Genomic DNA, 17,114 nt, shown 5'->3' with positions numbered 1-17,114 from the left:
GTTTCTCAGGTGTGTGTAGATGTGTATAATTGCTACTGAGATTCTACCAACATCTTGAAAGCAAAGCCTCAAATTGCCGATTGGTAAGTGCATTTTCGATATCTTACGACCCGAGGAGTATGTATGCGTTTGGTATGTCTCATAATTTTGGCACACCCTGTCTGTATCTACGAATTATATCTGAGGCAAGAACGTACCCCCGCTTACCCTTTGTGTTGCTGTTTTATTCTTGGCAGTCCCTGTGATCTATCGATCGTTTTTAATAAGCCCGGTATATATACAGATGTTAAGTACGGAGTTAGCTAAATGTTGATGTTTTTGTGTCCCGTGCACTTCTTTCCGTGTCAACCCCCAATGACCTGATCTGACCTGCTACTACCGATCGAAACTCGAAAATCGAATACCAAAAGTGGACCTGCCTGAGATTAAGGGGAATCATCGCAAATTCCGTAACCTCGTCACCAGCTACATAGGTAACTTTGTCTGTCTGTTCGTCCATCTGTCTGTCCATTTTGTATGGTTGTATACGTACGTTTGTTTTACCTCTCTCTCTCTCTCTCTCTCTTTTATTTTCTTAAATACAATCGTCTCTCTGCTTGTATGCAAACTTTCCTTTCTCTTGTATATTGATCCTGTATCGTCTACGATGGGTAACGACGATCCTTTTGCTTTTGTTCCATAAGTTTCAGAGTTTCGTCCACGTTCTGCATTGTCCACAATCCATTATTTTAGACGCTTCACCCCATTTTTTTTTTCACCAAGTACAGTCTGCTAGAAGCGAGTTTTCGTGCCACTCACGTTGTAGTACGGTTTACGAAGTACAGAACACGTAGATGATTGAGAAACGTATTGTCTAGATATCTCTGTGTCTATTGCGGCATGTGAATAACTCTAGATTGTAAGAGGGTGTACTGCCTCGACAGTAGAAGAGATTGTAAGTGCAGCAAGCTTCCCTACCACGTTCGATATTGACAGTCGGATAGCGTGTAAGTGTGATTTGTGCCCATTGAACGTTGCACATAGCATTGCTTATGGTTTGGAGGTTTGAAGTTTTCTGTTTCATAGCGTCTCTTTGTCTTCCTCTCTCGTTTCTTCGTTTCGTTGACACCCTCTTCCTCTACCTACCTGTTAGATAAACTGAACGTATCTTTTGCACTTGCGTTCCCCCGCGATAGCAGCGTGGAACATTATCTTGCAACGCTTCTTTGATTATCTTTCTCACCTGCCGTTAAACGACTCTGTAAATATGCGTGTAAACGTTTGATCGTGCGGATTTATTTCTAGATGTTTGCATCTCTTCACCTCTTGTACCGTACGTTTAAAGAATACCGAGAATATTTTTGCTGCGAGTACGGGAACAGTCAGACGCTGGGAAATAGCAAGCCTGAACAAGAAAGCAAGTTCGATCAACTGTTGTCCCCCGCCACCGGCAAAACTATCGATGTGTAAAGTGATAACGAATTCCGCCAAATCCAATCTGTTACTCTCTAAATCTCCTATTGCTTCTGCGATGCTCGTGAGATCTGTGTGCTTGGTCAGAGTTTCTTCTTTTCTTGATCACTCTCTAACACTTCTCTCTCCTATTACGCTTCGACACGTTCACAGTTTTTTCAGAGACACGTAACCATCCACTTCCATCCGAAGACCCTCTTGTTTTGCGTGAATCTAGGTCACCCTCCTCTCGAAAGCGTCCAATAACCGATCCCGCGGATGAATTTTTAACATCGATCCCCGCCGCCCCGACTTTTCCACCCGGACCACCGTGCACCCGTTCGTCGATTTTTCACCAGGAAATGCATCGTATTTTTGCCTAGATCGTGCCCTCGATCCTTGTCGTTTTCAATCCCGTTTTTACTTAGCCAATGCGACAGGATCTACGAAACAGATAACCCCTTTGCGAGGGACGAGGAACGACAGAGCTTCGGCGCACGGTGATAAAATTCGTTCTCGACTCTCCTGCATAATTGCATAATTCAGGCGTTTACAGAGGAGAGTCTGAGCCATCCCTGGAGGCGCGGACACCTTATATAACCGAATTAGCCCGCGAAGCGAGCTCTCCATCGAGTTAACGCCTCGTTACGCGCCTCGACTCTGTCGTTCATTTTCCCTTGCATCAGAACACTTTTCGCAGATCCGTTGCATCCCAGAGACCCGCCTCGTTCTAGTTAACTTCGTCGTATCCGGGCTTTAATCAGACCTGAACATCGCGCGGCGATTATAATTTAGCCCGGAGAGGCGAGCCGCTCGCAGGAACGTTTCGTCGGCTCCGCCCGCGACTAACCGAACGTTTTCTTTCACAGTTGTCCACGTACGTACGTAATCTCCATTGTGATAATATTTCATTGCAGAGGCATGCGTACACGTCGAACAGTAGCGTACCACAGGCGGCACACGATCGTAACCAACGATTTCTGTCGGTAGAGAAAGCTCTCTCGCTCGATTCGATCGCGAGGGACATAGAAAGCTTTCGGTGTTGTCGGCTTGAATTATATATATATATATATATATTTTCTCTATAACCGTAATTACGATGTGTTAGACGTTGCCGAGGAAACTAGCTCCTCGCGAGAGTCGCCACGCGACCAACCACGCCGAGATTCGCAAGTAGTTTTTGCGCATTTCCCCTCCGTTCATGTAGAGAAATCAAAGAAGCGTAGCCGGACGGTGAAGAAGTTACATATTAGTCTTGGCAAGCAGTGCTGTAGCGAGATTGAATTCACGTGGGGCTTTCTAAAAGTTGCCTGCTCGGGGAGACTCCATATTAGGGTGTGTCAATTTTTTCAATGTTTCAATTTTAAAAACGGCTTGTGGAAAAACGGTAGAATTTCAGGTTTAAAATTAACCACTACCTTTAAATTTAGCGTAATACATTATTTACCTAGTTGGAATTTTATTTGAAATTATAGAAAAATACGATAATTATTAAAATTATTAAAAAAAATTTAATAATTGAGCTTATGAACAAGAAGCAAACAAGATATCGCTTCAAAGTCCTTGGTGGACTTTGTTAAATAGCATTACACTTACTACATAGATGATATATGGCTAGATCTGTTGCTAAAGTTACATATATTTTCATTTTGTAATAAATACACATTTCCATACATTTTCACGCGAATGTAATTAATACTAATTTCCACATATTTTTATTTTCATTTTCCTGCTTTTATGTAAGCAAGACTCACTTCAAGCAATATATGAATATGCAATTTGTAGTTAAATCTTACTTCATTTTCACTTTTTTCAACTGTGATTCGAAGTAGCTCAGCCTCACTTAAATCAATTTCTGAAGATGGTTTCAGAGTCATGATTAAAAACAGCATTACTTAGTCACTAGTCATTTTAAAATTTTCAAAAAATTTTAAATTTACCCATAAAATTGACACACCCTACTCCATATTGGAGCACGGTGTCCAGAGAAATCACGGGGAATACAGTTCGCACGCTAATTGAATCGATGTTTATAAAAGAGGCTTGAATTCTACCTCTTGCGCCGTCAGAAAATCACACTGTTATCAAAGACGAAATTTCCTGATAAGTGCCGGTGCGAAATTAGAATCCCCGCGTAAGGTGATTACCTACACGGTAACGCGTTTTCCGCGGTGACGCGGACGATCGGCGCCGCGTGAAAAATTGTTCCGAACAAAGTTACCAAAGCTTCACGCGTAAGCTAACAGCTTGCTACGGTACTGACGTCAGCTTTTGTAGAGTTAACTCGTTTGATCCTCCCTCGATAGGCACCGGTCTGAGATTTCCAATTGATCGTTCCGATTTCCATTATACGTCGATGTCCCCTGCCTCCGCGCTGTCACTCCTCCAATTCTAATTCGCAACGATTTGTGTTTCAGCGTTGAAACATTCCCCGTCGAAGAGAAAAAGCATCACCAGGCCGCTCAGGCCATTGGACGGCGACTTCGATTCAACTGGTGAGTTTGTTCGTACGTTTCTCTATTTGATGACTTTCGAATTATTTCTCTTACGCTTCGCGTGGTCTTACGCGACCGAAACCTGACCGATTTTCGGAACCAGCTGCAGAAATCCGTATACCTCGGACTGTTTTACTTTTCACTTGCTGATCGGCACTTGGGATTTCTCATTGCGACTAAGAACCGCCAGAGAAAATACGCGCTGAATTATTTTGGGATAGCATAATATGAATTTGACGTGTCGAAGGAGAAATACGGTGGACTTTGTTCCGAAAATCGAGCGTACGATTCAAACGAATATCTCCACGGTTCTATTATTGGCTTTGCGCTGAATTTCACGTGTGTAGCCAGGCACAGCGATCAGTGCAGTAAACTTAGATGCGGCATTCCCACGTTACCCGCTTCCAAAACATTCACCACGGTTCCCACCCGTCACTGGTCCAAGAATCCTTACTGAGAATCATCCCATATCAGCGAGCCGTTCCCCTGAGGACATACCTTGTCGCTTTTACGAAGATTGCTCGCACGTGCTTACACGTGCAAACGATGTACACCTATCATGTTTCGAGTTGGTAGGTAATCCAGAGAAATTCTCATTCAAAGTCTTACAAACCTTTGCCATGGAAACTATTTAGATTCGAAACGGAGAAACGTTGGTTCCGCGGGGTGTGTCGTTTCACTTGGCCGGTGCAAACGGTTAGGGTTGCCAAGTTATCTGATAGCACCCCGCGTAACAGTCAAATTTATCACGCGTATTTGATAATAATTCGACTCGCAATGCATCGGGGATAAAGAGTTCGTGCTCGCGCAGAAAAAGTATAGTACAATTCCATTCGATGTTGAATTACTGCAATCTGCAACGGTTCTGCGTACCCATCAATTGTCCAATCTCTCCAAAAACCCGTTCGATTCTGTCTACGGATGCAAAGAACGTACGTATACAGCTTTCTATCGTGAATGTCAGTCGAATGCGCGCATTCCGACCATGGAAGCCCTCTGTTTGCCTCGAACGTCCCTTGCTCGAATCCCTGTTTCGTTTCGGTACACCTTCGATCCGTAACAGGACAGAGAGACTTGCGATCGACGGAGAGCTTCGCGACGTTTCCCTCCGCGCCTTGTAATGAGCAATGAAACAGAGAAGGGGCCGACGCACCCGGTACGAAATATCCAGCCACGAGCGTGCAAGTTTCTCTGTCCGATAAAGAGTCGCACACATGGTGAATACGGTAATGGTACATGGTGTTATATGGTGGTTTAGCGGTGCCGACAACCGGAAGTTCGACAATGCATGCTACGTCACCCACCAAGGCCGGTGAGTCTCATACGATCACTTACTTTCCTAGTGTCCATAATCAGTTTTATTTCACGCGGTCACTCTTGATCAAGTCGATTCAACCCGGGCACGATTATCCGTTATCGCGTTGAAGGAAACGATTGAGACAGCGTCGGGACAGGAATACGAATATCGAAGTTCGGAGTAGTCTCTAGAAATATGCTCGGTTCCATCTCCGTCACGATAATTCGGTCTTGATCATAACCATCCGTTGCTCTATCGTTGCGTATTAATATTTTATCCAGCGAGCTGTGGAACGCTGCTTCAGGATCATCGTATTCACTTGTTTCTGGTAGTGATAGCGCTTTCGACGTAGAAATGCCGTGTGTACTGCCCTCCTCAGTTAAATGTCCTATCTGGCTTTTTTCCATTTTTCAAGAAATATTGAAATATTTGAAGTCCCACACGACTTTTACCTTTTAAGTCAAGTTGTAAAACTCTACGTGCTTCGTAGAGATCTAAAAACACTCTAATTTATTTATTTTTTACAAGCACGGCACAAAGGAAATGATAAAATTTCAGTTTTCTCGGATGTTTCGAAATGCTAGATGGAACATTTTTACTAAGGAGGACGGTATAGATGTGAAAGTAACCTTCATGGCGGAGGGTAACATATATAAATAAAAAGACACCCCAATTAGAGGAGTGGATCGTTCTCGGGGTCGAAGCAACGTTTCACGGCTCGACCGTCGCGCGACCTCTCTCTCATCCAGCCTCTCTGTTTCTCTCTGGCCCGTCTCTTTCTCTTTATCACTGTCTCTTTACCCCCTCGTCACCGCGTTGCTGCACACGCAACCCCCGCGAATCTACCCGATCCCTGGCCGACGTCGAACGACCTTCGAACGACCGTGGACCAAGCAGTGAGCCCGATAGACCCTGCGACCAGCACAACCAGCACGGTGATGACGGGTTCCGCGCCGATCGCCACCTCCACCCCAGTCAACTTCGCAACGGGCACGGTGAGCCCACCGCCGTTGACCTTGGCCCCTGGTCCAGGTCCTCCTCATCAAGAGCAACCAGTCCAGGCGACCCCGATGGGCAAGGTCACGACTTATCCAGCCGTCCTGAAGGGCAGGACCGCCGCCAGCCCGCCGAATCCGAACCTGGTACCCTCCGGCAAGATTCCGCCCCCCGTACCGCCAAGAGGCAGCGGTCAGTCGAGGACGGGCAGGTCCTCGGAGGAGCACCGTGGCCCCGGGACGGCCACCTCCACGTCCTCGATGGCGTCCAGTCGAGGTGACGAAGCAGCCATAATCACCAGATACCGCTTGCATGAAAGTTCGAGCCGCATCCTGCACCACCTCCCCTCACCCGATAACATTTCTACTTCTGCCACCGTTTCTACTGCGCCCACTGTGACTACTAACTCCGCGGCTACCCGCGCCACCTCTCTCTACACGGGCCACGATACCGTCGTGTCCGCTAACACCGCGACCTCCACCTCTTACTCCGACCTCTATGCCACTTCTGCCGTCACTCGTACATCGTGCACAGCTGCGAGCCCGAGCGCGAGCGCGTTCTACGCCCATGCCCGTCAAATAACTCCCGCCAACCTACCCCCGCGATACGACAGCCTGGCCGAGAGGCCGAGGGACACGGCGGCCGCACAGAGCATCCGCGAGGAGAGGCCGCCGCGACAATGGAACCACTGGACGGAGAACATGGACGAGGAGGAGGAGTTCGTCAGCGTGGAGAAGGTGAACGGTTCGTACGTGATCAGAACCAGCCCGTACCCGTTCCGGCCGGAGAGAGGGAACTTCAAGCACCCGAGGGAGAAGATGACGAACGAGACCGGCAATCCGGAAGCCCATCGGAGCGTAGACGAGGGACCGGCCGCGGTCTCGAGGGCCGAGCACATGGCCAAGTTCACGTACTTCTTGAACCCCGCCTCCAGACCCGAGCTAATGAACTACAAGATGTCGCGGAAGGACAAGAAGCACTCGGAGACGTACTACGAGAGGATGAAGAGGAAGCAGACGGAGCTTGAGTCCTCGATCACGACGATCACGACGCTCGCTCGCCGCGGCGAGCACGCGAGCAAGATCGACGATGATAGAGAGAGGATCGAGGCCTCTGCAGCGGACAGACCGATGGCGTCGATAACGAGGCAGGAAAGAACTGTCGCGGAGAGGAAGAGCGACTCGCAGACGTCCAAGTCCGCGGAGCACAGGCGGGACAGCCGATTGCTCAGGAAGATTAAGGAGAAATCCGCTCAGAGGAGGAAAAAACTTGCCCCCGAGCCGTCGCCGGTGCCGCAGCCCTTCGCTGCCCCGGCGAGAGTGAATTATAACGTTGATAGTTCTCGAAGGAAGGACAAGACAGAGGCATATAAAGAGGTATCTTCGAGGCCCAATTATGGCAACGCTGGCGACCAGCGTTTGACCAAGTCGACCAGCGACGTTCGAATCCTCGCGAACGAGCAAGCCAACGTTGCACACCACAGAACCGAGAACAGAACCTTTCTGGTCACGAAGGTCCAGGAGGCTGCGTCAGCGAAATGCAAGAGCGCCGAAGTGGTTTATGCTTCGGGAATGGCGGCATTCAAGGTTCAAGAATCGAGATTCAGAACAATTGACGAGCCGACAGCACCCACGAACACCCAGATTTCTCGATCGAATGGTAGAATCTCCTATCGTTTACCAGAACGTTACAAAACTGGCGCGAATTCGCAGTCGAGCTATAGTCAGACCACCGGAGATGCTCAAAAGACGCCGAATTCTCGGTCTGGGGTGCAATCGACGAAGAGTAAGCAGGAGAAGTCGGGAACTTCGAAACCAATGGACATTCTGACACCTAACGAGTCATTTTTGCATACCTACGAGAAATCGCAAGGGAGGAAATTTTAACTTGCATTCAGTTAAAGACGATTCAACAGTGCCTTTCTTAATCGATAATAAATCAGCCCATTGAAGGGACCAATGAATCCTACAGAGATACATCGAAGCGACGGAAGTAGACAGTGCTCGAAAACTTTCGATACAGCCGAAGAAACTACCCCAAAGATTCTTTCTTGCATGCGCGAATACACGTTACTCCGAGTTATTTCTTTATTTCGCATCTCATTACTCGATTTGTCGTGTCAGTTTGTAATAACACGTCTAGTTGATGTTCTGTTGGAAGGAATCCTCCTACTGTTACGTCTAGACAAAGAATATGCAAACAGAGTTAGTAGTTCGATGTTACGTATTTTCTACCTATAGATGATGCTCTTTATTCTCATCGTACCATTGTATTCTATGCCGTTCCAACGTCGATTTTATGGCGTCGACGAGGTATCGTTTGCAATGTCGAAGCATACACTCGACACACCACAGTTCCACGTTTTGGAAAGTAGCGCGTAAGGATTGTGTTCTTTCTTGTCTCGATTGGAAGTGTGTGTCTCTCTGCATGCGTAACGATCTGTCACATTTTAGTAGAACAAGAAATAGACGTAACGTACTAACGTTAGTAGCATTTGTCCGGGGAATAATATTAATCGAGATTCATTTGAGAGATTGACGACAGAAAGTGAGAATTTTCATGTAAGATCGTTGTGCACAGTTGCGTCTATCTCTTTAAAGCGATATTTAATCCACACGTCTCTATCGAAGTACCGTGATTCCATCGCGTAAACGGAAACGAAGTTACAGGTGTGTTTGTATGGTGTGCTCTCTGTATCACAATAAAGGGACGTTCACACGAGTGTGCTCGTTACAGTGCAATACCCTTGTTTGAGCAAAAATCAGTTCGCCTTGTGTCGTGCTGGCTAAGTAGTTTGCTATTCATGTGCTACCGTAGACACGCTAGCTAGTAGATTAGTCGTGAGTAGTTGTGTTTTACCGTCTTGTGGAATTAGAATGGCTTATTCTGACTGACTTCGGTAGGAAGTGTTGCTGAGTTTTTTAAGTTCGAACCGAACAATCTGCGATTTTTCAATTCTAACTCCTACCATGCGTTCTTTGATGTTTGACAAACGTTAGAAATGCTGTTAGTGGTGTTTTAATAACTGCTTACTGTAATCACTGATAACACAGCGTCAAGTAGAACCCAGATCCCTATTTTTGCCCCAACCTTCGAAACCGTCCAAAGTTACCGAAAATTATAGACTCACCGCGAACAGTCTTCTACACTTGTCTCGTTCTTCGACGAAGTAAGAATGTCTGAAGGAACGGTGGAATTTGTTTAGCATCCCGTGCGCACAACTTGCACATAGTTTGTGCTTAGCTTGTTATTCGACTCGTTCGTTTCGAATAATTCTCTAATTAGCACGGTCTATCGGGAAGCGATCGAGACAGATGTTTTTCCGGCCTCTTTGAGCGAGGCTCTGCTGCGCTAAGAACTCTACCCCCCTAGAATCCTGAATGACGAAGCAAGCACACTGTGTTGTGTTCATTAGGGCTAATTGTAGTGCGCTTTTTGTAGGTGGCACCCTTCCTTCCACCTGCTCCACCCCGCCCCCGTCCTTTGACGATGCAGTGCGCTCGAACGACCAAACCCTGGCCTCCGGTGGTCAACTTCAGCAAGCTGCAACGACCACGATCTTAACGAGCAGTCTGAGCAGTGCTCAATCCAAGCAGAACAGGGTCGTGCACCACGTCACCCTTTCGAAGACTTATCACGATGCCGTGAGGTGAGTCCACGTTTAATTCTTCAATCAGACATCTGTGTGTTCATTTGAGAAATCGTAGCTCTTTCTTGCAATTCTCTTAATAAAAGATTGTAACACAAGGATCGCCCTATTATTTGCTTTCATTTAACTCCACCCCTCCAGCCATTGAAGTACATAGAATCGGAGGACTGATCGGTCTTGTTCGTTTGATCTACGTTCCAGCATATCCGACGTGCACCTGGAGAGCAGTGGTAGCGGGAGCGGAAGCGGCGGAAGGGAAACAAAGTCGTCGCTGAGCGTCGAGAGCGGCGGTAGCAGTCGAGGGGGTGGCGGTCTGACCTGGACACCGCCTGCGGGCAGCGCCGAGGGTTCAACCCCTACATGGACCGAGGGAACACCGTCCTTTACCGAGAGCTCCAGCAGCGGTGACGCAGGTAAGTTCCTCTACGCGCTCAACATCTACTACAGCTCCTGAAGGGTTACCACTGCGCGCCTCGAAGACTCCTTCGTTCTCTTCTTCTGCTTCTTCTCCGACCTTCGCGGCGAAAGGATTTGCGCATCGGGCGTCGCTGTCCCGTTGATCGCCCCGCCGCATTCTAGAAACCTTTCGAACAGACTCTCTGTACCCTATACGATGAAAATCGCGCCACTGCTTATTGAATTTGGATCATTGAAAGTGAACTCGCGATACACGAGCTTCGATCGATCTACACAAATTATACTAGAGTTGCGAACTCGTTGCAAAGGCCCCCGGGCGTAATTAATATCACTCCTGAGACGAGGATCTTAATTAAGATAAGTCTCGCCGAGTCGAGGTGGAAGTTCTAATCGTATCGAGTTACGGGCAATCAACGCGACGCCCTCGCCAGCAACCGGAAGTCTGATTAACGTGCCACGATTTAAGGTAGTGTTCCGAAACGAGCGAAAGCATCGTTGCCCGTCATATCGTCGTTATTCGAGAGCACGGAGGGTATCGAAGCATTTACGCGAAGAGTATAATCTCTGCTCTGTAGTAAGGGAGAATCCTTGCGTGTATCGAGTATGTAAAGTGGCTATCTCGTACAGTAGATGGTATTGAGTTGACTGCACACTGTATAATCGCGAGGATAAGTGATTGTAGCGATGAAGGTAATCGTGACACAGATAATACGCTTTGTTAGGTACGTTGTACGTACTAACGATGTTAAATCGGCAGGGAACTAAATAGATTTTCCAGCAAATTGAATTAAACCTCTTTGTACGCGACGCAACGACTTTCGCTGCGTTGGTGCTCGAATTAGTTTCGTACCTTAATCGTATTGATACTGACGCTGATTTGTACTGATTTATACCAGAAGGATAGTGCTGTACTCGCTATAATTGCACCGTGTTCATAGAATCCAGTCGAAAGGAGTGTACGATAAATTGATTAGAATTAGTTAGCTACCGGCAGCAAAGGACTGTGAAGGAAGATTGAGAAATTGAATACGAATGACCCAGTGCCTAAATGTAATCTCATTGTATATGTGTTCTAGATTATATTTCAAGGTTGTCGACCGTAAGTGTTACTTAAGAGAGAACGTTCTTAAGCATTTAAACTAAACGCGGAGAAAGAGTACACTATAACATACGAGTTGGTGAACGAAGGTGCTCGTCGTGCAATGAGAAGCTCTCAGGTTGCAAGAGTTTGATGTACGCGGAAGTGAAAGTTGACAAGCATCTTCGTCGTACAATTAATTACAATACAATCAGCTGATTGTCTCGGTGTAGCCAATGAATTCCGACAAGTACAATCGGGCAACAGTTGCCGGTGTTCCTCTAGTCCTGTTTAGGTGACTTCAAGAAAAGCCTTGTCAACGCACTCGAACCTCTCTCCTCGACAATGAGAGCGACAATAAAGCGACAATTACAAAAACACGTGACCTCACTATCATTAAAACCCGTACACACGTCGTTTACTTAGTTTTCTGGTTCTCACGCACGTTGTCGGCAACGAACGTCGCCTAGAACCGATCTGCCTCGAGATAAGTTTCGATTTTTCTCTCTTTTTCTCTTTCTCTTACCGCCATTCTTTGCTACACTGGCATCTCTCGTTAGCTACACACGCTTTCTGTCACCTGTAGACACCGATCCGTAGGATTGCACGCTTATCTATTTACGACGCATCTTGAAGACCTTGATTCCTCGAGAGGATCTCAATTCACGTATATCGGAACATTGAGAACTATGAAAATCAGAGATAATCAGTTGGTAATGTCGCAAATGATTCACGGGTTCATAATTGCGATCCTCTCGAGCCGACCACTTGAGTCCACACTTTCTACCCTATAGATTGCCAACACGACTCGACTCGAACACTATCGCTAGGTAAACGCGTATCTGCGCTCCGGTGTCTTGACCAGCTGCAAAAAGGCTGACCTTTCTCTTGCACTATGACGACTAACGATAATTCTAGGTTGCCCGACGACGCCGATCAGGGGCAGCCAGCGTCAGGACGACGGAGGGAGGGTCGCGGCCACCGTCGAGGAGGCGCTAGCCAGTCTCACTACGGAAATGGTAAGTTGGTAATCGTAGCTTTGGACGATCGGTTACTCGAGAAGATACGGTCGTGCTCGGTGGTCGTTTGCTGTAAAAGAAATCGCGAGGATTTCTGCAGGATCGAGCATTTGAAAGACATAAAACTGCTCGCGCAGATCCCTCGATCGCGAAGCTCTTAATCGCCTTGCTTTACTCCAAACGCAATTACGATCGCAAGATTGCTGCCCCGACCGCCGATCACCGCGACCCTGTCTTCCTCGACCGATTCCTCGAGGCGGTAAGTGCACCAAAATCGGTGACCGATCGATCGGACTGTGTAAATGTTTCCCCGAGTGGCCGAGGGTTTTTGTAACTAATAAACAGCCCCCCAGACGACGACCCACCATGAAGCGAGTCGTCTGCATCGCGAGGACGAGCCGAGGTCTCGCGCAATCGAACCTTGACGAATAGTGACTTCAAGTAGCATTCAGTCGACGTGTCTCTAGTCTCCTCTGTCCAGTACATCTTGCAATTGAACACGCTACGAAATTCACAAAGAAGCGCCGGTTTGCTTGCGCGCGGAGCGTTCCAAAGCAACGACCCTGCGTTCTGGATCACTTATTAATTACTCGGGGAGATACGCATTCGTCGAGGACTGTTTCGAGGAAACGATGCATGGGAATTCTCTTTGCGGCTTCTCCTCATTGCTTCGAGCATCTTAGCCCGAGTCTTGGTACAGTCCGTTCGCTTGGCAATCAGTTTGAGGCCTTTTGGATAGAAGTTGGATAAATCAGTGATTCGAGGAGCGAAATAATCTTCGGTTTTAGGTTCGAGTATTAAGGATTCTAGTCATCGATTTAGGCGAGAGCTTCTCGAGTCACTCGCGTCCGACTTTCCCACGCAACGGCTCGCAATGATTCTCTAACTTCGCGACGCAGCGAACGCACTCTCGAGTTTCTTCATGCTTACGTCGGTGTTATTATCATCGCTGGGCTGCGCAGTTTTTCTAAAGAGGTAAACAAGCACGCGACACCGAAGGCTTTCAACACGCGAAAGAATGCCGAGCGCATACGTACGGCCGCGTGAAACGCGCCCGGGTAATTCCATATTAACCCAGTATTAGCCCGGCGAGAATTCTCGGTCCGTGGTGAAGCATTTCAAACGATCCTCCCGGTACAAAAACGTGGGCGACGTAACGGAAAGTAAAAAAGAAGCGCGAGGTGCCGCTTCGACTGAATTCTCTGCTCTCATTAAAAGAAACATGCTTAGCGCCATCGATGAAGGAACCGCAGTGGCATTTCTCGTGGTCTCCAACGGGCTTAAGAAAAATCAGCTTCCGGCGAGATGACCTGGAATAAAACGATAGAACGCTTTGGAACGCTCTGCGCGGAGAGGCGAGAGACTATTCGAAAGCCTTCTCTGTTCCCTCAATTCAGGAGATACCGCGGCACGAGCGAATGCGCGACTCGCCCCTCTAATTTCCGTCAGTTCGCTTGCAGCGTGCCGTTTGGATGGCCTGTGCCGTCGCAGCGACGAATCTTCGAACACGAGACGATGACACGATTATTATAAAGGGAATATAGGCGTTGTGGCGTCGGCGAAGGATAGCTTCGCCGCGAATCAAGACGGATCTAATCGATCGGACTTGAGTCGTCCCTTCTTTCCACGGTTTTATGTGTCACAGACGATGCAGCCGATTCTGTACTTCATTCCGTACTTAACGATAGCTTGGTCGTACGTCGACGTGCCGTTTCCCGAAGGGTAGCGAAGCATTCGTCTCGATTCGCGTGTTTATCGCGCGTTAATCATCCACTGTGTTAATCCTGCGTAATCGCGCGTGGCAAGCTTATCCCGGTAAATAGCTTCTTCTCGCGAAGCGACCGAGGTTCGGCAACGGCTACCGATTATTTCAGTAACGGAAGGCTCCTCTCGGAAAGGCCAGGGAGGGTGTCGTTCGCGTACATCGTGATAAAACTCGGCCTACAGTATTAGAGGACTGTACAATACTCGACGCTCGTTCAGGATTCAGATATTCTTACGGCGAGTAGATCAATCATCGTTTCCAGTTATCTTTCTGTTGTGTCAGGTCCTATCGGCATAGGAGAGTCTCGACGATTCTGTTCTCCCTATCGTCGGGATTCGCATTAATAGTAGGGTCGACTGTGATAATGGCGCGCGCTTCGAAAACATTCCAATGTTCGTGGAACTTTTTCCGTGGTATACCGAGTTCCTGTCGAACAGCTTGAAACTGCGTAAAGTATTTCAATCCCCAACGGGAGCATCCTTTATTACGCTGCTAGCAGGACGCGTTCCATTATTACAATTGACAAGGTTTTCCCTACCACGCTCTCTTCCCCCGAGCATCTCGCTGCAAAAAGAAGTCGCGATCGAAGCATCGACCTTTAACGAGTCATCCGGGCTCGGCTGGACGAGAAACAGTCGTGAAGCGTCTACTCATTACCCCTTTATCGTAACTAACAATTACCTCTTGTTATATCGGCTAATTGCGAAACGCTGCGAGGGGATCGTGTACGACGGGACGTAACGCCGTAGTAACGATGGAAAACGGAGATAACGCTCGGCGAGAGAGAAATAGATGTAAATAATACTCGGCAGATCCAATTAGGATGCAGACCTCAGTCCCGTTTTTATTACGATTACATAGCTACCCGTCGTGTACATGTACCTATATGTGTCTCTCACATTCTGTCTGTCTTCTGTACGTAACTATACATATACTTATACATATGTACACATATAAAACGAAACGTGTATACCGCATACATTTCGGCTGGCCAATGAACTACCAAGAACACGCACGCGCAAGCTTTAGCAGCTCGAACGCTGTAGGTCGTGTTTTATTCGAGTCGTAATCAGAGATTCCGAGATCCAACGAAGTCGCAACGCGATCGTTGAGAACGAGCAGCAGGAAGATTTTAATTAGAAGTTTGATTAAGTTCGGACGAATATTATTCATTAAAATTTCTACTTGTGCAGATATCGGGAATAGGACGATGAACTTGAATACGTTTTTGTTCGACAAAATTCTAGAGAATCGACCAAAGTTCGAGCAATTAACGCGTAAAGTCTCGACTAGAAATTAGATGCGCGGTGATCGAGCAGAGGTGATGATATTTTTAAGGGATCGACAGACGAGGATTTTTTTATTTATCCAGAGTTAGAGAAGTTCTGACCCGTCGGAGAACTCATTGGCCATCCTGACGCATATTATAAATACAACTGCGCAAAACTGTATTATATGTGATACGATAAACGAGAGTGATTGACGGAATTCTACCGCGTGTACGTATATATATATATATATATATATATATATATATATGAATGAACAAGAAGTTTGCACATATATATATAGAAGGGGAGAGGGAGATTCCAGTAGTCACAGAGCAAAGAATATGTAAACCCGTTGCTAGTATAATAATAAGCGTGAGAGTTATCGTGAACGTTTTGAAAAACCAAAATGTTGTTCAATTACACGTACATATATACATATATATATATTGTCCTTAAAGAAACGCTTTCGACAGTCGATATATTATATTTAGGAGTGGTGGTAAAAATCTAGTCGCATTCTCGGTGATCGGTCCGTGTTTTTCTTTCTCCGAGAAACATTGCTTCACAGCTTTAATCTCGTACTTTGCTCTCTCTCTCTCTAATTTTTATTTCGATCTCAGCTTCCTTGATTTCTCGGATAATTCGGTTACTTATTTAGCCTTCTCTATGAATTCTCAGTCCACTATTATCCCGAAAATCGATGTACAACGACAATTAAGTAGCCAGGAAATTGACGAGCTTGATTTTGTGCCTTTTGTTCTCCGCAGTCGACGATTTAGCCATTGAAATTTGTATCGAAGCGCGCGACACCCTTTGAACTCCTCGCACTCTGCACCGATCTCCATCGTGACACGTCCCGATGATCGTGTTTAAACTTAAACCTATTTGTACATATAGAAATTTGTGGAATCTTTCGAGTACAAATCGTGACTTACAATAATCTAACGTGTAGCATACTAAGGAAACGTGTCGCGGCAACACATGTGGCTCGTCTAGCGTGTAGAATGGAAACCACTCGGCCGATGCCACTCGATAAAGAGCAATAAACAAGCGCCTCCCAGTTTCAACGGTTAAATCGGTCGAATCGAAGCTTTTAACGCGGGCGCAGATCGAAGGGCCGAGAGAAAGGGAGAAGTGGAGAAGCTTGACGAGCACGTAGCTTTGTTAAGTCGATACTCTTTCCACGAGTACCATGTATTATCATTATTGTTATCGTAGCCATTATACGGAGGACAGTGCAGTCTTTAGTAGCGATCTTGAAAGTGTGATATTTTTTTAACAAACATATCGCAAGTACGTTCGAGCTCTGCGGGTGATTTCAATGCTTGCGCTTAGAGAATGATCTCCAGGTAGGAGTGTTGAGGGAGGATTAAGACGAGAAATGTTTAGGATCGAGGGGGAGCGCTTGGAGTAACAATCGTGCCAATACAGCGAGACGACGTCCCATTGAGATCGACGAATCGAGGGGAAAGATTGTTGTTAACATCTCCGAGCGCGGCGAGTCGAAGATCCGTCGCTTTCTACGCTTCTATTTGTCGCTAGTTTCATGTCTGTCGATGATCGTTCACAAGCTGTTAAACCGGCAACATGATGCACGACGTTTCGTTCTGTGTTTCGTGTGTGCTTGAAGAAAGAAGGGATTGCATTAACTTCGCTCGAGAATTAACCCTCCAACCGTTCATTAACCCCCCGTTAC

At 46.9% G+C, this 17,114-nt stretch overlaps 1 protein-coding gene across 15 annotated transcripts in view; it reads left to right on the top strand.

The window, feature by feature from the left end:
* Positions 1-17,114, top strand: part of Pip5k59b (Phosphatidylinositol 4-phosphate 5-kinase 59B) — a 30,798-nt gene that overhangs the window by 9,027 nt on the left and 4,657 nt on the right. For 5 of the 15 annotated variants that reach the window (XM_076813450.1, XM_076813451.1, XM_076813448.1 and 2 more), the window contains exons 11-17: positions 411-473; positions 3,849-3,926; positions 5,185-5,238; positions 6,121-6,495; positions 9,661-9,868; positions 10,070-10,281; positions 12,282-12,382. In XM_076813450.1, the coding sequence (XP_076669565.1) occupies positions 411-473; positions 3,849-3,926; positions 5,185-5,238; positions 6,121-6,495; positions 9,661-9,868; positions 10,070-10,281; positions 12,282-12,382 (1,091 nt within the window). Of the gene's footprint in view, positions 1-410; positions 474-3,848; positions 3,927-5,184; positions 5,239-6,120; positions 6,496-9,660; positions 9,869-10,069; positions 10,282-12,281; positions 12,383-12,727; positions 15,125-15,394; positions 16,890-17,114 lie in introns of those variants that run through there. The other 10 variants (XM_076813455.1, XM_076813447.1, XM_076813446.1 and 7 more) reach the window with 6 other exon arrangements.

Source organism: Andrena cerasifolii, chromosome 5, assembly GCF_050908995.1.
Source record: "Andrena cerasifolii isolate SP2316 chromosome 5, iyAndCera1_principal, whole genome shotgun sequence".
NCBI classification, from domain to species: Eukaryota; Metazoa; Arthropoda; class Insecta; order Hymenoptera; family Andrenidae; genus Andrena; species Andrena cerasifolii.
This window is presented reverse-complemented; position numbering and strand designations above follow the sequence as displayed.